Source organism: Dreissena polymorpha, chromosome 2 (genome assembly GCF_020536995.1).
Source record: "Dreissena polymorpha isolate Duluth1 chromosome 2, UMN_Dpol_1.0, whole genome shotgun sequence".
In the NCBI taxonomy this organism is placed as follows: domain Eukaryota; kingdom Metazoa; phylum Mollusca; class Bivalvia; order Myida; family Dreissenidae; genus Dreissena; species Dreissena polymorpha.
The window spans coordinates 103,538,286-103,559,306 of NC_068356.1; the positions used below are offsets into that span (position 1 = coordinate 103,538,286).

Below are 21,021 nucleotides of genomic sequence, written 5' to 3' on the forward strand. Positions count from 1 at the left end.
CTCACATTTATGAATCTGGTTCACATTAAAAAGTTAATCTGAAAAGTCTAAAAAAATATTGTGTCTTTATAATACAAAATGTGTTTAATTTAACAATTTGTCTCCGTTTCAAAGGAAATGCATTTAGATGGCATGAAAAGATCAGGCGCGTACAAGCCAGTCGTATCTTCCGTCGTTGTCGTCATCGCTGTCACAGTTGTCTCCCTTGTTATCATTGGCCGTATCTTCCTGATTGCTGTTGGAGACGGCCGGGCAGTTGTCCTACACGAAAAGTAAGGGTAATAACAAAATAGTTGCAAACAACAATAGTTAACTGTCAGTACTACTTTAATCCAACTCTCCAGGGACATTGCAAGAAGTATGGAATATTTCAAAACGAACCCTTCTGCATCCCCAATCTAGACAGGAGACGCCCCGGTCCGGGTGGCCGTCATTGTCGCTGTCCAGCCCACACACCTTGCCGTTACCAGCGTAGCCTGGCTTGCACTGCAAAAGAAAAACAAGCCATCATTTGCACTATTTTCATTTATTTAACTATCTTTAAATAACACGTTGAATGATAACGTTACGCAGTTCACATAATTAGAAATCTTATTTGATAACACTTATCGCTTTATTTTCAACAGTTTATTAATAATAAAAATGCATAAGCTTTATTTTAAGATTATTTTTTGTTTATATCTGCAAGTCATTAGGTTAATACAGCTGATTAATTGCATACATATTCATGACTATACACCAATCCAAAACTAACCGGTTTATGCTACGCAAATATTGTAGCCAAATGCAAATTACTTACCACACAGCGGAATTGCGCCGGGCCGAGATAAATACAGTCCGCCTCTGCGATGCAATTATGCGCTCCAGAAATACAGAAGTTGTCTAAGTAACAGCCGCTTTTGTTTGTCCCGATGTAGCCCGTCTCGCAGAAATCACAATAGTAGCTTCCCTGTATATGGAAGACGATCTAAGTTGAATGGACCATACGTAAGCAGTGGGGGTATCACGTCACAAACAAGATGGCGACGTATATGCCGAGATAGTTATTTTCGCCGTTTATTACCCTTTATTCCTTATATTAATTGTTAAAATTTGGCGTACTTTCAAGCTATGACGGCAAGAAAGTGATTTGCATTTATATCGTATTACTATTCGCTCTAAATCTCGACTTCACTCAACTAAGAAAATTCGCATCGAGTAAAGTCGAACTATTTAGCGAATTTTAATACGAAATAAATGCAATTCAGTTTCTTACCTATATGACTGGAAAGTGAGCGTCATTTTAACGTTAAACAAAGGTAATAAAGGGAATAAAACGGCGATAAATACCTGTCTCGGCATGGACGTCGTCATATTGACTATCACGTGATCACTCCCTCTGGTAAGAAGCCAAGGCGAAAATAGTTCAAATTTTCGTGAAGTTCATTTCAAATAATAAATAAATATGATTTATGACACTAAATGTGTTACACTTGGCCACTTATAAAAATTATAGATATCCATCGAACATGTATTTCTTACAGCTGTGTTCACACATGGCATCCTGGGGTCACATCCGCCATTATTTACAGCGCACTCGTCGATGTCGTCGCAGCTCTGATTTGAGAAGTTGGAGCGCACGAAGTTCTGCCAGATGAAGACGCGCTGATGCACGTCCCAGGCGTACGCGTCCTCGTACGTACCCGAGTAGCCCTGGGGGCACTCCAAGCACTGGAAACCAGGCACCGTGTTCACGCAGCGGGAGTTGAAGCACGGGTTGTGTTCGTAGCACTGGCATGAACAACAAGAGCAACTCGTAAGTGAATGCATACATTCCTTGGATAAATTAATCTAGCATTTTTTGATGAGCTGACAAGACTTGATTGAAAATGTGTTGAACAACTTAGAGAGCTACCGCTGAGTGTGTAACTGGCGTCTGCTTATATAACTAATGACGGTCGACAGCATACGAAACCACGGTCATTATTCAGTAATTGCAACCTATATTGGTCAAGAACAAGGAAAAGAACGGCGAATATAATTCAAGAATTTATACTCTTTAGAATTAATCCGACTTTAAAAACTTCAATTGTTTATTAATTGTACCTGCCTATGTACACATTATCAAACAAATGTGTATAAAATAAATGTATCTTCTGTAATTGCTTTATTTCTAAAAGTCTATGTTTAACTTCATTATTTAAAACCCTAATGAACTGGGTCACTTACCAGATACCAACCACTGACTACGCGTCTTACCTCGTCAATGTCCGTGCACGACTCCCCGTCTACTTTGTATCCATCCGGGCACGGCAGACATGCGTATGTACCGCTACCCTTGTTGTAACAGCCTGAAGAAGGAAAAATAAGCGCGCATATCATATGCATGTATTTTTCAATTATTTTAAAATAAATTAAGGGCGTGACTCATTAAATGTTATCACCATTTAAACCTTGTTCGACACATTAATAAGTCAATATAAATTTGACGACTCTGTGAATAGCCAAATGCAATTTCGAGAGTTTTGCTTATTATAATTTAATTATATACTAATGCACTATTTCATATCGTACCGATTCCGTTAAAGCACTTGTCAAAGGTCATACACGGGCACTGCCCCACGCCTGAGCAGGCGATGCAGCCGGCCCCGTCATTAAGCGCATACTCTTCCGGTTGGCACACCGCGCACTGCGTCATGGCACTTCCGCTATAGTATCCGGATGGACAGTTCTGACAGCTGGAGGCGCCAGTGATGTTATTGAATGTCCCCGGGACGCAGGCCTTGCATTGGTCTGGATATAAAGAACGTGTTATAATGCGTTAATATCGCAATTTTTAAAAATAAACATGTATATCTATAACTTAAACTCTTATGAATGTTTCTGTTGTAACTACATGTAACTTTGAATGTTAGATGTTTCTTACGTTATTTGTAAGTTCTTGCGTGATTCAGTCTACAGAGTAATATGAAACTTTTTATGCAAATCGGCTTTAAGTTAACACTAGATGAGCATGGACAGAACAGCAGAAATAAGACTGCCAAGACAATACTTCATACCCATGAAGCCATCCGAATAGTACCCCGGAGTACACTGTGTGCGGCGTCCATCGTAACAGGCCCAGCCAGGCTGACACTGCGCGCATGAGTCCGGGCACCAGGTGGCGTTACACTCCGCATACATGAACTCATCGCAGATCGTAGCGTAGCCGTCCTTGCAGATCTGAATGAGACAGAATGGTGAGTGATGTACTAAAACATCCGTTGAATACAATGATAAATGATAGTATAACTATGGAATTCCTTAAATAAAGTAATGAAGATTGCTTAAACGGATTTCAACAATTGCCTTGTCAGATATTCATTTAGTTTCACATCAAACCGTCTATAAAAGTAGTAGATACTGTATTCCCATACCCATCCATCTGGGCACGGCGAGCATTCCGAGGAGTGACCGAACGAATGTTCCACGGGGTTGCGGCCACAGGTTGAAGTCGGGTTATACGGGTCACAGCGCCCGCAAGGCTTCTGACCTCCCTCCCCCTCGCAGTAGTTCGTCGCCTCGCAACGCACGCAGCTGACGTCGTCTGAAATACCAAGGTGTTTTTTTTAATTAGAATGAATACCAGTTGACATTACACAGCCAATGTGGCCCTAACTGCTGTAGTTGTCTTGTTGACCTTTACAATGCTCAAAAAAATGAATTTAGACTTGTTTGTTCCTTGATCCGAATTCATTATTCGATTGAGGAAAGTTTAATTTTCCTTTATTCAATTCAATACAAATTTTAAAATAAAACTAAAAACGGAATAACGGTGTTTATTGTCTGTGTCCATTATGCGTCATGCTTACAGTAGAGCTGTTCCGCTTGTTGACACCCGGACAGCTCCATGCGCAGAGACACGTTGCCTCCCTGCCACGTCTGAGGATTTACTCGTATTTTGTTGCTCAATACTGGCGGATCAAACAACACTATGTTGATTGCGTCTCTATCGGTTGTTCCCAGCAATATCTTAAATGTACAAAAATAACTTAACGATATGTCAAACCTATTATGTTGGCAGAGTTCTCTTTATCTGAGATTGATCCAAACTGATTTAAATAAATAACGTCAAACATAATGAAGATACTATATGGAATGTATAGTCAGGATATAATGCGGAAAATACAACCAGAACAGAACAGAACAGAACAAAACGTTATTTTCACCCAAGTAAACAGAATATACAATAAGGGCAATATAACAAAGCAATAATATATTTAGTAAAAGATAAACCAATAAACAGTAATAGCATGTTTTGCAAGCTGTGTCTGTCAAGCATTGACTTCATAGTTATCATTATTCTAATATTGTAGTGAGAGCCTTTTTTAACGGTTCAAAGTATTAATTTACGTTTTGTCCTGCCGCATTGGTGTACTCATCCCAGGAGCTTGTGCTATCGCTGTAGTAGAAGAACTTGAATGAGGTGATCCATTCGTCGGCGTCGTCACGGCCCTGGATGTGTACCTTGGTAAACTTGTAAGGCAGCCCCATGTCAACCTCCAGGTACTGGTTCGTGTCGGCAACGCCGGCAACCCAGGCGCCGGCGAGTTCGCTGTAGACGTCTGGAGATATAAAGTGAAGTGAGTGGTCATATTATAAACAAACTTTGGTAATGACAATTTAGTTTAGGACAGGTCAAGTTGTTTGTAATTCTTTTACCACATGATCTGATGCTTTATTTATAAAATAAAATGCGTGACAAAGAATAGCTAAACATAACAATAACATATTGGTACGCAACGAATTGATTGTATACACCGTATATAATCATCGTAGAGACCAGCATTTTAACTCGTTGATGAAATGATAACTCACTTGCTGTGCTGTTAACGCGACCCCGTCCAGGTCCCGTGGAGTGGTCATCTAAAGAAGACGACGCCGACATCATGTTGTCCAGTACCATTCCCTTTGTTAGACCGAGCTCTCTGTCGCACGCTGTTAGAAAAAGAAAAAAAGAAGGCGTTTGCAAATAACGAATGACGAAAATGGAACAGGGCGACGAAAAAATGTGCTGCCATTCCGGCTCAAGAACACAGTTCACTAGCTACTAGTATCAGGTCCAGTGCTCTGCCGGCTGAGCTAACCGAGTCGCCTCACACTTTCCCCCCTCGCTTGACCAAGTTCATAGAGAGATCAAAACGAAGTGAACACAACATATTTACAGTAAATAATTACAATATATTCATACTATAAATAATTGTATCCTGAGACATTATAAATTTTTGCTAAGAAAAAACTCACGGAAATCAACTACGTAGTATTTCGGAATCCTCAGCGTCATGCCTCCAGTGACCTTATCCACCGCAAAGATGTACTTGATGTCGCCAAACAGGACGTCCATGACGCACGTGTTGCTCACGGTGACGTTAACGGACGCGACGTCTCCGCGCGGTACGGTTCCGTTGTCAATGGCGATCACTTGGAACTGCAGCGTCGTGTAGTTGAGATAGACGTCATCGTAAAGTTCCATTGAGCTGTTGTAATCGACTGGTGGGCTGTAATGGAATGTTCAAACATATTATTTACAGCGAATAAGATTATTTTCCTACAAAGAAGTGTGAATATCTTGACTATTTACTTACTCGGGAATCACTTTTGAAACGATATAACGGATGTCGCTGTTGTCACCACTGTCCGTGTCGCTGGAGGTGAAGGTGACAAGATCGTTTGTCACTAGGACCGGAAGTGGCGTCAGCACAACTGTAAGCGGGGACATAACGGGACAGTTGTCGTTCACATCCGTTATCGCTACCTACCATGAGAAAAAAATCATACCCGTAAAATACACATTGCACAGTCCAAAATTAACACACTTGATATAACTACAAATACATCATACATGTATTGTGAAGCTTTAAAAAGATAGCCTTTAAAAGAAATAATATCTCTCCCCGTAAATAACCAAACACATATAAAATTTGCTTCATATAAAAGCAATAACAAAACTAATATTTTTACGAACATATAGATATGCATTTTTCTTAAATTTTCTATTAGATTATCGTGTTGCCCTTATGTAAAATATTTATATAGTTATGATATTTCAATGTGAAGACTTAATTTGATAACCACACTGTTTTTGTAGTAATAAGAAAGCAATCTTACCCTGATTGCTATTGACCCAGTAAGACTTGTCCCCGTGTCCACAACATTCAACAAAAAGTAGTAATCCTTTGTTGTTTCATAATCCAGCTTGTCTTTGAGAGTGAATAGAGCTACTGGCGTTGAGATAGGAAACGTCTCATCGGTAGTGGCGTTGCTCCATGTGGGCGTAAACACAGTGGAGCATTCTGAAAAATGAACGGAAGCTATAAGTACATGGCATCAAAGTCATTATTTATCTTAAATAAAAATGTTTATTTTATCAATAGTGTACACACGTCTAATTACGTCATTGTGCCCATTAAATATGAGAAATGGAAAGTTAATCAATTTAAGTATGTCGATAGTTCATTCTGTGTTCTCATTGCGAACAATCTAAATATAACCGTTAGGCCTAACGTGAAGTATGGAATAAATGTACACTGTTAATAACATCGTATTGTGCCCATGTAATCAATACACGCATATAAAAATATGTTTGTCTTACCTAAGAATTGGACAGTGTTGTTATCTTGGTCAACGATTGTTGTGTAGTTGGGAGCAGGCTGTACAGGGGGTGTGAATGCGTTGGCAGGAATGTTTGACTTGAACTCAAAAAGCCGGTTTTCGTTTCCTGGATACAAATGTATACGCACAATGAACATAATTAAAACTCTCTTAATCGGGCAATTGTAATAACATGTTGATTGCCCGTCTAACGCCAACGAAAGACATAACTCAAAGAAAAATAACGAACGCGATCATCAATATTTATTTCACGAGCACAATGATAGCAACGTTTATGTTATAAAAAAAGGTCATTAAAATTCCGAGAAGCGTCTTGAATTCTTAAGAAACTAATACACCTTTCTTCTCTTCGAAAACCGGGTTAAACGCATGTGCGTAAAATATCGTACCAGATGAGCCCGTGTAAACCACATTGGCTTATCAGGAGGGATAATTTCAGCTTTAATGAAATTGAGCCTTTTAATGAAGGTTTTCAGATTTCACAAGTTAATCCAGGACGACACTTTACGCGCCTGAATTAAGTCCTGGTTCCCCAGAGCGCGTCTCAAATGCTTGAGTCACGTGATTTTGTTGAATAGTTCTCTACCAACCTGCATATAATGTGATGGTGTACGGCCCAACAGCAAACGCGTCATTCAGGTTAACGTTTGTCAAGATATCATTTATGAAAAAATCCTCTGCGATTGAAACCCTGAAATCATCAATAGCTGTTGTGAATACATAATCTATCAGCCTCCTGAGACATGTAGACTATTAACCCATTTATGCCCAGTGGACTCTCCCATCCTTCTAAATTGGATCAATTTATTTCCAAAAGTAGGGGTGTCTGGTATATTTATTTCTATATTTAGAATATTTCTTACAGAAATTTCTTTAAGCAAACAGCGCAGACCCAGATGAGACGCCGAATTATGCGGCGTCTCATCTGGGTCTACGCTGTTTGCAATGTCCTTTTTTCAGGACGCTAGGCATGAATGGGTTAATACATGTGGACTATTAAAATAATTTGGAGGTAGTAATAATTATTATTATATGTTATCGTTTGATGTTTATTGGTGTAATTTTTGTTGTTGTTTTTGTTGTTGTTGCAATGGAACGTGCTGATGGAGATGCATTATAGCTAGTACTGGTGTAACTACTGCTGGTTTCCCTGCTCTATTACTTGTAGTCCAGAGGTAGTTCGGTCTGGGGCGACTGACTGAAGGTCGTTCCCTCGACTTGGAACAGGAAGTGGGAGGTGCAGCGCCTTGTCTCCGCGTGGAATAGGTCGAAGTGATAGATCTCACCTACCTTAAATCGCAAATAATGGGATTTATTTACATGTTCCTGTTTTTTTTGTGAGAAGACTCTACTGAAAACCGTGATTTTTTAAGAAAACAGCTTTATTGCAAATAAAATAATATATGATACTTAATTGTGTGTATTTAATATTACGTTGCATATAAATAAACATCGCTTTAATTTCTTTGATATGACTTTAATCGTATATAATATAGTATCTCATCTCCGTTTGACACGTTGAAAATAACATATTTGCGACAAGACAACATTCCGGAAAACGTACCAGCAGCTCTGTAGCAATGGAATACGTCGTGTTCACCAATGTGCCACAGGACCCTGCAGCCGATAACACCCCCACCTTGGGCTGAATAGTTCCGCCCCCTTTAGTAGCGGCCGGGGACAGGTCGAGGTAGAAGCATTCCTTTGAGTTCTGGCCGGTCGAGACGAAATCTATGACCTTGACCTTATTGATGAAGAGCCACAGTGCCTCGCCCCCTCCCAGAGTAATCTTCTCGGTGCCAGCAAACTTGATACCGGTGCGAACGGCGGTCGTAAAACTAGGAAATTATTCAGGATGTACAATTATTTAATTGCATTACTTTTTTATTATTGGTGATTTAAATATGTTTCGCTTTTGGTGATATGCGGTGTTTATTTTTTCTGAATTAAAAAATGAGAGTAGAAGTAAAATGTTCTGCGTAGTAAGTGATTAAAATGAAATCAAATATTGTATGCGCGTTCTATATTTTTATGTCACCCGTTATTTAAATATAAGAAAATATTCCCTCGCACCATTTCTGTAACACATTAACATATTATTACGTGCCCATGTATATACAGCGACAGCTAGTAAGCTTGATTAAACAACTGTACGCACAATGGACCATATATTTGACTGCAAGTGTGCTACGCAAAGCTAAAGGAAGCTCGAACTAAATTGCTTAAAGAATTAAAAGTATTTGAAAGAAAATCTTCGTAAGTGACCAATGCTGTTTAACGGACAAAACCTTAGGATGATGTGGTAATAGAAAGATTACCCAAAGTTGTGGTATGTTCCTGTGCAGTCTTTCTGTTGCTCTGCTGAAAACCCGCTGCCATCTACTGGGAAGAACTCATCCGACCAAAACCTGCCGAAAACGTAAATTGACAAAATGAACTGCGGAATGTCTTGACTACACTAACACTTGAACAATTACTGTTATAGAGCGCTTCGGTCTGAGGTTTTAATAGGATATCACACGTATAAAAATGCGATATATAGAGGATATTTGTTGGATTCGATGGAATATCGATTTTATTTCACGAGTGATCATATAAAATAATATTTAACGAGTGGCGCAGCCACAAGTGAAAATATGTATTTTTTATGATCACGGGTGAATTAAAATCGATATTCCATCGAATCAAACACATTTTCTTTCTATTTTATGCTTTTTTTCACCGATAATTTACATTCTAAAAGAGTTTAACTGGATAATTTTGCTGGATTTATGACGTCATTTCGTCGAAAAAATGACGTCATTTCACAGTAAAACAGTGAAAATATCGATATTTTTTACCGTTGTTTTTCACTGTATAAAAAGTATGAAATACCAGTTTTATTTCACTGATATTTCTCCATAAACCACCGGAAAACATAAAATAAATAGATGAAAGTCTCACCTTTTGATGGTGCCGGACTGATGTGCAAGAATCAACGTATTGTTAAGTGCATAGTTGACCGTTGGGTTTGATCGGTACCATTTGGAAAACGAATCACTCGTGGGCGTGTTCGAGATCGATAACCACGCCCCATAAGGTGACGCGACGTAGCTGGGGTTTTTGATTGACGGATACAGGATGTCGGCGAAGTCTGGATTAGTCTTGCTGAAGTCGTAGTGCATGACATCTAATATCACGTCCTGGGGTCCGGCGGTCCCGGGGATCGCTGTAAAAGCGGATCGTTAGATATTTGCTTAGTTTCCGTTTCAATACGTGTATTGTTTCCAAGTTATGAAAAGGCGTTTAAATCGAAATTAATGAATGATACATATTAAAAAAGCATCTGACTTACTTGAGTCCGGGGTGACAAGTGTTACCGGGATGCTCTTAGCGCTCGTGTAGCCGCTGTACGCCAGTTTGATGGAGCACTCGTAAATCGTACCGGCTACCACGCCAGTAGATAAAGTGAGCGAGAACGAAGTTGAACCGGAACTGGCGTCCGAATCTTTTTTTGTATCAGACACAGTCGCTGCTGTGCTACTGACACACGTGAGCTGGTACTCGCTGAAAGGTGAACATGGGTATTTAATCCATGTAGGCCTAGTAGTCTCTCGCATCCTTCTAAATTGGATTAATTTATTTCCAAAATTAGTGATGTCTTGTATATTTATTTCTATATTTAGAATATTTCTGACAGAAATTCCTTCAAGCAAACAGCGGCGTCTCATCTGGGTCTACGCTGTTTGCCAAGGCCTTTTTTCTAGACGGTAGGCATACATGAGTATTTTGTTAACAATCGCCTCAAAGCACACATGTGTTATATATGTTGCATTAACATATTTTATTGTTAAAGAACACACATGTATCTGTCCGTCTTTAAAGTTTGATCATTTTGATTTCAGATATAGTAGAGGTAGTTTTTTAACGTTTTCACCCGATAAAAATTTATAATTCCCAAAATAGACTTACAATTTTCTTACGTAACTCATCGGTTCGAACTAAGTGGCAGCATCGCATAACTTAAAAATACCTTTACTCACATTTCGCCCTGAATCGGCGGTGAAACTCCGAATGTTGCGTTTGGCTGGTAGAAAATGTTCGCGGGTTGGTTCCAGCTAACTTTGAATTCCGTGCCTGTGATATCCGAAACAGACAAACTCTCTGCAGCTGTGAAAATAAAATATTGGTATATTATTATTATTATTATTATTATTATTATTATCACTATTATTATTATTATTATTATTATTATTATTATTATTATTATTATTATTATTATTATTATTATTTTTTTTTATTATTGTTTTTTTCTAGAAGGGTTGATGATAGCAAACAAGATTTATGAAGACACAGAGGAAAAGGGTAACATATATCTACACACAATCTGATATGAGAAGACAATCCTAAGAGTGAATATGGTAATTACGTAGTCAATAAACATTTCAGAATTCGAATGATTATAATGACATACAGCATTGAAACATGGAAGCGTTGACGTTTGTGTAATACGTTGGGGTTTTTGAAGTCGACTCGTCGAACGTGACGCCATACGCGAGAGACGGCGAGGAGCAGACTGCGCCCAGCAGCGCTTCGTGTACGTCGTTCATGGTGGACACTGTCTGACATTGGCACGCCAACGGGTTTCCGGTTAGTTTTCTGGTTAACAGTTAACATGAGCTGAACAACAGTGTTGTACTGGGTGGATACTCTACATAAGCGAATGAACGTAAGATTTATGAACTGCTGTAGACAAAAACCCTGATTGAGTGCCAACTACTAGTAATTGGTCTTGTTTATCTAGGAAAATAATTTTTGGTCTATGCATTCGATTTGCAAAGATCAAATAAGTAATTCTGACTCGCTTTATTTAGAGTGACATGTGAGTTACACATTTTAATTTTTACATACTTTAGAGATAACATGTTACTGTAGAGGCATTTAATTGTCTTTAAACGCATAAATGATATTATTACAAAAACACGATAAAAATTAAAACAATAGGGCATAATTTCAACTTACAATGACTCAAGACTTGCAAGCAGCGAGAACGCATCGATGCCAAACGTTTCAATTTTATTGTTGGTCAAATCGATAGTCGTGATCGGCTGCGTCAGGAAGTCGTGCATGTGCGTCAACTCGTTGTTCTGTAGATACAATTCCAGTAACTGGGCCATGTTGTCAAACGCTGTCTCGTCGATGGTGGCAATCTTGTTATTATCCAGATGTCTAAAATCAAAACCGTTGGGTTAATGCCAACCAAACTCCCGATACAGTCGTTATAAGCGGTGTGTTAAAAAGGAAGTATAAGTCAAATGACATGTGCAATGACTATGTTGGACAGCGTACACTTTCTTGATGAGGCAGACACATTTTGGCCAGCACCAACTTTAAACAAAGCATTTATACAACAAACATCCCGAACGATTTACTTTTTAATACATTCAAACGAAAATGTTATACAATGATGTCACATTTTTTATTATAACACAATTTAATATTACTTATGTATTATATTTACTTTTTACTTAAGTTATGAAAAGTGCAAACACAAAATGATGCATACAAATATTTCATTCCAGTTAGGTTAGCAAACAAATTCTTTTGAATTTCGGGAATGTCGTTTGACGACATTGTTAGCGTCTCCAGATTAGTTTGCCCCACGAATGCACCATCGTTAATCTGCGACATCCCGTTATTGCTTACCACACTGAAAAACGCAAACGGAGGATGTATACGTTATATCATATGACATGAAACATTAAGCGGTGTTATTTGTTAACAAACCATAAAATCCGAAAAGCATACCTTGTTTAAGAAGTTATAAAACAAACATTGAACCACTCGACACAACATTTAAAAACGCAAAACGAACATCTCAAACAAAAACAAATAAAAAAAGCTATTAGGCATATCCCAATCATCACATAAAAAGCACAAAGCCTTAAAACAATACAGACGCAACACTAGTTTTTTTTAAACGTATAAACAAACCATTAAAGCGAGTGTATACGATTTAAATCTCATGTTTTCGCAATATGAAACAAACATATTAACCCAAACACATTATGCCTAGCGTCTAGAAAAAAGGCCTTGACAAACAGCGTAGACCCAGATAAGACGCCGCATGATGCGGTGTCTCATCAGGGTTTGCGCTGTTTGCTTAAAGGAATTCCTGTAAGAAATATTCTAAATAAAGAAATAAATAAACTAGACATCACTAATTTTGAAAATAAATTGATCCAATGTAGAAGGATGGGAGAGTCCACTAGTCATAAATGGGTTAATATGAACGAGGAATGTTTGATTAAAAAATACAATTATTATACGGCACCACAGATCATATATTGTTTCCTTCAATCAAATTAATAAAGAAATAAGGAACGTCGATAACGCCATGTGAACTCGTATTTGCATATTTTTTTTGTCTGATTTATAAACGAATCTGAACAATCTTATAAACATCTCCTAACAGAGTTCACGAGTTTTGTACACGAAGTTGTTTCGCTTCATATCACAATATTATCTGATATTGAATATAGCTCTTATTTAAATATTTATTGGAAAACACTCCAAACTTCTGTTTTATTCATAATCAGTATTAAATGTTTTGAAAAAATAAGTAATACTATCGTATATACTCGCTTTTAACACGAATTTACATTGTGTTTGGATTCTGTGACAGAAGCGCGCTGGGATATATATCAAGGTCGTTGTTGGACAGATCGATCTTGTTCAGGTTGGCGTTGTTGAAGGCATCGCTGCTAAGGGCCGAAAGATTGTTGTTTGTCATACGGAAAAACTCGCCGACACTGGAAGTCCCTCCGAACATCGGCACCGGTTGGATCGAAATATGGTTATCCGCGAGAGTCCTAGTTTGAAACAATGTGTGCATGCGTTACTTTACACTCGCTAATTTATTTAAAAAAAGAATAACAAATCAAAATACAATTTCGTAATGGTATTGATAAAAATAGCTTGCTCTTCGTCCGCCGTCCGCCGGCGTCGTGCTAAAACCTTAACATTGCCTCTAAAATCAAAGTGCTTCCACCTACAACTTTGAAACTTCATATGTAGATGCACCTTGATGAGTTCTACACGCCACACCCATTTTGGGTCACTAGGTCAAAGGTCAAGGTCACTGTGACCTCCGAAAAATAAATTCTGACAAGCTTTCGCAGAGGAGCGTGACACCCGTTATGCGGTGCTCTTGTTGTATGTTTCTGTGTGGGCTTGTGTGTGTGCATGTTAGTATCTATACAATGTTATGCATATATTTTATTTACTTCTATTATAACAATACCTGTTGTTTTTTATATCAAGCAAGAAGAATTGTTAAAGGAACTCTATTATATTCTAACAAATTGACATGTAAATTAACAACTATTATTGTAATGAATTGAGGTGAAATAAAGTTTACCGTATCAAAAAAAAGTATTCATAAAAATCTTTATTGCAAAGATTAATTGAACTGACTTGAAATTGGGTTAGCTGGAATAACAAATTACTAACGAATCTTACATTTCTTCTGAAATAACCACGTCGTAGAAGGCATTTCTCTCAACCGTATCAACTGCCCCATTATCAAGACGGAGTGATCTTGCTGAGACGTCGTAGAAAGCGTATGTTGGAATTGTTGTAAAATTGAGTTCGTTCAAGTACATAGTTTCCGATAAAGTAACGTCCGAAAACGACTTCCAGTGAAGATCCCGAACTGGATTTCCTTGCAAATTGAGGTATTTCGTAGTCAAACCATTGAACGCTAGGGTGTTGATCCGGGTAATTTTGTTGTTGCGAATATCACTGCAAAAGTAAAGGTGTGTTTTCTGGTTATTCTTGATTTTGTCAAGTTTTATGGTAAGGAGATGTTTCAAACGAATATTGTTGCAAGAACGAGTTCTTAATACACTATACATAACATTCGTTTAACAAGGATATGTTTTATTACTCACTAGTTAACTTAAGTACAAAAATGAACAATTATATTCGTAAATAAAACCACCTACAAATACTCAGCGACGTTCAAACGTTCGAAGGTATTGCTCTCCAGTATGACCAGCCTATTATTACTGAAGTCCATCACTCCCTGACCATTGTCGCCTGCATTGACGATTGACAAATCTGCGAAGTCTCCGGCGTTTGGAAGGCGGGTCAGTTTGTTGTATGCGACCGAGCTTCAACAAAACATTCATGTGATAAAATATTCTTCATTGAATAAAACAGAAAACTGCAATGCTCTTCCACAATAGCACCAAGACAAGCCTTGGTAAATGTGATGTGTTTAGAAAATGCACTGACTGCGTAAAAACTTCAGGCTAAAAACGTTGTTTGTTTCAACTAATAGCTAAACAATACAGGTAATATCGGTTCGCAAATCATTGCACATGTATTCCGTTTAATATTTTTAATAACACTGGAGATATCTCCCACTAAAACACGACATTCAATGACATAAATCATCAAAGCGCTTTCAAAATATCGTTATTTGAATTTAAATTTAAATTTTGCGTTTATAATTTTCTTTGACAAAATGAAGCAAAACATGTTTAAATACTCAACCTGAAATACCAAAACGTCTAAGGTCGCCACGAACACTTTGGGTCGGTAGTTTAGTTGATACAAACAACGTTTCTACGCATTATATGCAAACTGTATACACACCACGAATGTTAGCATTTATAAAATAGACATATGTATGAGGCCTTCTAAATGTATTCAATGCATCAAAACCTTCCAATACTCGTGAACTTACAATCGAGTCATCACAGTGACGTGATCAAACGTGCCGTCCTCGATGTAGCCTATGTCGTTGTTGTTTAGTAGAATGTCACCCGCCAGAGGGCAGTTCTGGAAGTGAGACTTCAGGATCTGTGGAATGGTGTTGAACGCCAGCTGACTGAAATGGGGACACAATGAGACTTTCTGCATCCAGAATATCAGTTTGAATATATCTCGCACTTATGAAGAAGTCTGTGTTATAAATTTACATCATTTGTTTAATTGAATGATATAGCTTGTTTATTAAGATTGAAGTTACGAAAACACTATAAGCGTTAGTGTTGTATCTTTAAACTTACATATAAACTAAACATAAAGTGTATATAAATCATAACTTACAGGAACCTTTTACCGTTTTTGGTAAATTGACAAAAATGACAAAAATGGTTCCGATGTGCAAATGTGTGTTGTTGTTATGATATTTGCGAGGAGATGATATCAATGAATATTTACCATGATCTAAAATAGCAATTGTATGCATCTTTCTGCGATTTAAAAAATGAAATTCAAATAGCGTTCCAAACGCGAATAAAACGATTGAATAATTTTTAGAGTTCTGTTGTTAACGTTATATTTTGTGACTTTACGAAGAATGCTTATATCAAGTATAAAATACACTATTCGGCGCATTAGAACGAATGACTGAGTAGTATTAGTGTGAGACTTTTACTCCAAGGGTCATTAGTTCAAGTACAGTTGATGATAACTTTTTTTCTTTCATTATTTGTATTCTTGTTTTACTAGATCTATTTAGTTCCAAGTTTTAAATTAATTAATGTAAAGCTTACAATGACAAACTTCAATAAATGTCAATATCTGTGAAAGGTCCCTTTAATCGGATTGCAAGACTGTAACTTACATTTCTAGGAGCGAGGTACAATTCTGGAAGGCCATTGGCGGAATGTAGTCGATCTTGTTGTTGCTGAGATGCAGCTTAACCAGTCTGCCAAGGTTACTGAACGGGTACTTGTGGGTAAACCGGAACTCGTTGTTGTCAAGGAGACTAAAACAAAATGGCGTGCCATGATAAAAGTCGCTGATCTTTAATATTCATTTACCACCCAGAAATGTCTATCATCTACCTCACCCCAGGAAACCCGATATGATGTAAAAAGTTTGACGTGCTTGGAAAAGTTTCTGATAAATTTTGCTAAATTTCGGTAGGGTAAGTAAATCCAGTTCTATAAATGTTTAAAAACATTTTTTAATCAAAATATATTTGGGTATATGCAAAGGAGGAATTATCATGTATGTTAAAAAAATCCTGGTTATTATTATTCAGGATTTGTTGAAATATGGCTATTTGAAGTCGACGATGCATGGATTTGTACCTTATTTAGCACTTTATTTACAAATTTCTTTAAAGGTATGCCAGTGAAAAAGTTTTTGCACCGAAAATGTTACCAACAAAGTCCCCGAGTAACATATCCGCCAGGGTTTCTTAAAAAACGAAATCGTATTGGTGGAGAAATTCGACTTAACATTTAACATGTTGATGAAAAAAAAGATATGATCCGGTGCAGTGCCAAAGATGTCAAGATATGACAGGAGTGCAGTTCATTTATAAACTTAAAAGCATACTATAACAGCTGATTAATGCCCACGCTGATGCATTTTGCAAAACTGGGTAATTTGAATCACAATTTACAACACAGGGGTCAAATTATTAATATCAAAATAACACACTGAATCATTACTACTAAACATTTAAAAAACTTTTTACATTAAAATAAAATTTTATTTTTTATATTAATTATTGCTTTCCCTAAAGCAATCCAGATAACGGAAAAAGTGAACCACTTAAAAATATTTTCACTGATCAACTACATATAAAATAAAGATTCAATACAATTATATATATAAATATTGTGTTAAATACTATTGGTATACATATGTATTTTTCAACGCTAGGAATATATTAGATGTAAAGAAACATAAGTGTACGTACATAATGGCAATGTTATCATTAAAAGCATCATTCTCAACCGCGATAATCCCATTTCCGGAAAGTTCCCTGAAAATAGAATAGCAACTCGTCAATATTCCATCTGAAACAGATTAAAAATGATGGAAAAAATTATATTCTTACCTTCAGGCTAAAGTGTTCCAAATACAAACCAAATGTTGAGGACAACCCGTTTTTTAAGTTCAGAAATAGACCATCTTACGCATTTAGGGTTAGTTGTTTATACGAACCATAAACATTTGGTGCCAAAAATGTATACTTACAGTTCTGACAATGTCGTTAGGTTTTTGAAGGTTCCGGATTTGATAAACGTTATCTTGTTGTTGATCAGAATGAGTTTTGTCAGGGCCGGTAACACGGCACTAGTCTTCACGGCATCAGGTATATACTGGATAAAGTTGCTTCCCATATGTCTTGAAATGAAATATGAAAAACCTTATTAAGCAAGGCAGAAACGAAAATGAGTGTTCGTTTTATCATAAGAAACTGCACAATTGCAATAATTAGGCTAGGTTGTACACTTCACTTGGATAACATCATTTTCAAAATTTTTAGTAGTGGGCCAATGTCTATTCCAGTAACTGTTTACGCTACCGATCGACATTTTAAGTTTTTTTTTTTAATATTTGCTTAAAATATTGTACACTTCACTTGGATAACGTCATTTTCAATATTTTTAGTAGTGGGCCAATGTCTATTCCAGTAACTGTTTACGCTACCGATCGACATTTTAAGTGTGTTTTTTTATATTTGCAAATATGTAACCCATATTCAAAAGCTGTATACGTACAAATAGTCAAGGACAGGGAGGCATTTGAAGGCATCTTTGTCGATCTTCTCCTCCGTCAAGTAATTGCCGCCGAGGAACAGGTTCTGTAGGTTGGTCATGTTACAGAAATCATCGTTCTCGATATCTGTGATAAAGTTACCATGAAGGTATCTGAAATTGATTGAAAGGGTATTTTACGTATTTTGCGTTGTTGTTGGTGACCGTTTTATTTTCAAAAAGCAATTACCACGTGTGCGAAATGAAACCATAGGGATTTAAAAGTGGTGTGAGCGTTGTAAATTCGTTCTATCTAATCCGTTCAACATTTCAATTAAAAATTTAACGGTACTAAACATACATCATACTGTAGCCACAATGTAGTTGCCTTTAATGGGTTTTGTTACAGTATATTTACGTACATATTCAAACCCATTATTGGGTTCTTTCTTTTAAGGGTCCTTCACATAGGTTGATTTTGAAGCCATCACATTAGACACATCGTTAGAAATGTTTGTACTAGTTAAATCAAATTAATTGCGACCTTGACACGTCACAACAGCCTTATTCTTAACCCATTTATGCCTAGCGTCTAGAAAAAAGGCCATGGCAAACAGCGTTGACCTAGATGAGACGCCGCATGATGCGGCGTCTCATCAGGGTCTGCGCTGTTTGCTTAAAGGAATTCCTGTAAGAAATATTTTTAATATAGAAATAAATATACAAGACATGCCTAATTTTGGAAATAAATTGATCCAATTTAGAAGGATGGGAGAGTCCACTAGGCATAAATGTGTTAAGGAAGTATAACTCACAGGGTATTTAAAGCTGGGTACGTGGTGAATGCGAAGTGAAAGCTGCGTCTTTTCTGCGCCCAGAGGTACTTCTGTGAGGTCAGGAACGCTTCCTCGCCATACTCAGTTGCGTTTCTGATACCGTTGTTATCGGCAAATCTGAAACGTTTAGGCTTATGAAACACTATATGTTTATGTTGTCAACCTCAATGCTCATGAACAATTCATTTCACTGATTCTACGTGTGTAACTTAGTCTAGGTGTGAGTATCACATTATATTATAGTGTTTACATGATTTCCAGTTTCGGATAGTATCCTTCTTCCATGACCTGGTGTGGGAACGTCTGCAACTCGTTCTCGCTCACAAACCTGAAGCAGACGATATTTTGTACAAGTAAGCAGAGTGCAATTGGGAATCCAGATTTGAAAGTTCTCTCATCATCTCTGATTTACGAGCGACAATTTTTTTGTTAATGGCGTTAAGCGCATTTTGATTGGTTGACATCGACTTTCTTTTATCAACATATATTAGAAAGTTATCCGAACGCGGAAATATGCCTTTAATTCTTCTAAACAAGACGATAGAACCGCATACAAAACGCTGCTTACAAATATTTAAGCTCGGCTCCGATGTTTGACCAGGCTTCGTGGGCGATGGACTTCATCTTAGTTTTCTGCGAGTGTAGACGTAGCTCCACGAGCTTCGGGAGGTTCTCAAAACTGCGGCTGGGGAGCGCGGATATGTCGTTGTTGTGCAGATCCCTGAGATCACAAGTAACATATGAGGCGCGTTCTGAGAAAACTGGGCATAATGCTTTTGCGTAAAGTGTCATCCCAGATTAGCCTATGCAGTTCGCACAGGCTAATCAGGGACGACACTTTCCGCCTTAACTGGATTTTCGTGTAGAAGAGACTTCCTTTAAACGAAAAATACCATAAAAGCGGAAAGTGTCGTCCCTGATTAGCCTGTGCGAACTGCACATGCTAATCTGGGATGACACTTTCCGCACATGCATTAAGCCCAGTTTTCTCAGAACGCGACTCATATTTATAATATGACATGTTATGGCATTGTAAAGAGTCAAAAGCAATACCAAAGAAAACAATCTCAGAAATATATAAAGGTGAATACCTTTGCGAGCAAACTGATAAGTGGCATTCAAATAGCTTAAGGGTACAGAGAACAACATTGGATGTACGTGCATATTCAAAGGTGTACACTTTCGGTTAACAAACATTGTTCCATATAAGAAAGTTTGGTGCGACGCAATTGTTTCAGAAGTAAAAACCCTTTACATAAAGAATAACGAAGCTCAAAAAAGCCTAGTTATGAGCCGCGCTCTGTCAAGTGTGCGCAGTGTAGTACCAGGTTAACCTGTGGCAGGCTAGTCAGTGACAACTTTTCCGCTTGAATGGAATTGTTCGTTTCTGATGAACCTATGAGGCCTGAAAAGGCTATTGTTTGACGAGCTTTTACACACATGCATTTGACCACGTTTTCCATGAGAGGCGAGCTTTTACACACATGCATTTGACCCCGTTTTCCATGAGAGGCGAGCTTTTACACACATGCATTTGACCCCGTTTTCCATGAGAGGCGAGCTTTTACACACATGCATTTGACCCCGTTTTCCATGAGAGGCGCTCATTATCATATTTCTGATGACGGTGTCGGATCTTTTCTGTATCACGCTATACTTACAAGTGTAAAAGAGTAGGTATGTTCCAGAACACGTCCTGATTGATAGTCGGCAGATAGTTCTGGTGAACCTCCCTGGTTGAACAAACACAATAGTCACAGAAACAAATCATACACCGTTTCCTGGTACATCTTACCTTAAAAAATTCTAAGTTTGTTTGGACTAATATTTCCACGTTACGTAACGTAACACGTGCTTATTTACGTCAAAAAGCATTATGATAGTTTTCATATAAAACGCATATATGTTAATACGTGATGCGTTTGTCAAATGTTTTACTCTTAAAACATGTACAAATGCCATGTATTTTTTGTTAAAATGCAAAATACATTAACCTTTTAATTTGAGGTATTTTACGATATATTCAAACTTTAGTTTTGTTGTCAAATACAAATGAATAGCAGGAC

At 37.6% G+C, this 21,021-nt stretch overlaps 1 protein-coding gene across 2 annotated transcripts in view; it reads right to left on the reverse strand.

The window, feature by feature from the left end:
- LOC127868328 (uncharacterized) overlaps nucleotides 1-21,021 on the reverse strand; it is a 47,200-nt gene that overhangs the window by 12,917 nt on the left and 13,262 nt on the right. For both annotated transcript variants that reach the window (XM_052409980.1, XM_052409981.1), the window contains exons 12-48: nucleotides 20,617-20,688; nucleotides 19,524-19,676; nucleotides 19,206-19,283; nucleotides 18,935-19,072; nucleotides 18,144-18,293; nucleotides 17,617-17,766; nucleotides 17,336-17,401; nucleotides 16,247-16,390; nucleotides 15,362-15,505; nucleotides 14,616-14,783; nucleotides 14,131-14,412; nucleotides 13,272-13,481; nucleotides 12,176-12,319; nucleotides 11,632-11,838; nucleotides 11,084-11,268; nucleotides 10,653-10,779; nucleotides 9,965-10,176; nucleotides 9,574-9,838; nucleotides 8,949-9,038; nucleotides 8,195-8,468; nucleotides 7,793-7,920; nucleotides 7,221-7,321; nucleotides 6,611-6,736; nucleotides 6,127-6,311; nucleotides 5,604-5,773; nucleotides 5,263-5,516; nucleotides 4,837-4,956; nucleotides 4,372-4,583; nucleotides 3,831-3,990; nucleotides 3,396-3,565; nucleotides 3,039-3,201; nucleotides 2,554-2,772; nucleotides 2,239-2,330; nucleotides 1,522-1,770; nucleotides 800-949; nucleotides 382-486; nucleotides 154-261 (exon numbers count right to left, since the gene is read on the reverse strand). In XM_052409980.1, coding sequence (XP_052265940.1) covers nucleotides 154-261; nucleotides 382-486; nucleotides 800-949; nucleotides 1,522-1,770; nucleotides 2,239-2,330; nucleotides 2,554-2,772; nucleotides 3,039-3,201; nucleotides 3,396-3,565; nucleotides 3,831-3,990; nucleotides 4,372-4,583; nucleotides 4,837-4,956; nucleotides 5,263-5,516; nucleotides 5,604-5,773; nucleotides 6,127-6,311; nucleotides 6,611-6,736; nucleotides 7,221-7,321; nucleotides 7,793-7,920; nucleotides 8,195-8,468; nucleotides 8,949-9,038; nucleotides 9,574-9,838; nucleotides 9,965-10,176; nucleotides 10,653-10,779; nucleotides 11,084-11,268; nucleotides 11,632-11,838; nucleotides 12,176-12,319; nucleotides 13,272-13,481; nucleotides 14,131-14,412; nucleotides 14,616-14,783; nucleotides 15,362-15,505; nucleotides 16,247-16,390; nucleotides 17,336-17,401; nucleotides 17,617-17,766; nucleotides 18,144-18,293; nucleotides 18,935-19,072; nucleotides 19,206-19,283; nucleotides 19,524-19,676; nucleotides 20,617-20,688 — 5,971 coding nt within the window. The remainder of the gene's footprint in view (nucleotides 1-153; nucleotides 262-381; nucleotides 487-799; nucleotides 950-1,521; nucleotides 1,771-2,238; nucleotides 2,331-2,553; nucleotides 2,773-3,038; nucleotides 3,202-3,395; nucleotides 3,566-3,830; nucleotides 3,991-4,371; nucleotides 4,584-4,836; nucleotides 4,957-5,262; nucleotides 5,517-5,603; nucleotides 5,774-6,126; nucleotides 6,312-6,610; nucleotides 6,737-7,220; nucleotides 7,322-7,792; nucleotides 7,921-8,194; nucleotides 8,469-8,948; nucleotides 9,039-9,573; nucleotides 9,839-9,964; nucleotides 10,177-10,652; nucleotides 10,780-11,083; nucleotides 11,269-11,631; nucleotides 11,839-12,175; nucleotides 12,320-13,271; nucleotides 13,482-14,130; nucleotides 14,413-14,615; nucleotides 14,784-15,361; nucleotides 15,506-16,246; nucleotides 16,391-17,335; nucleotides 17,402-17,616; nucleotides 17,767-18,143; nucleotides 18,294-18,934; nucleotides 19,073-19,205; nucleotides 19,284-19,523; nucleotides 19,677-20,616; nucleotides 20,689-21,021) is intronic.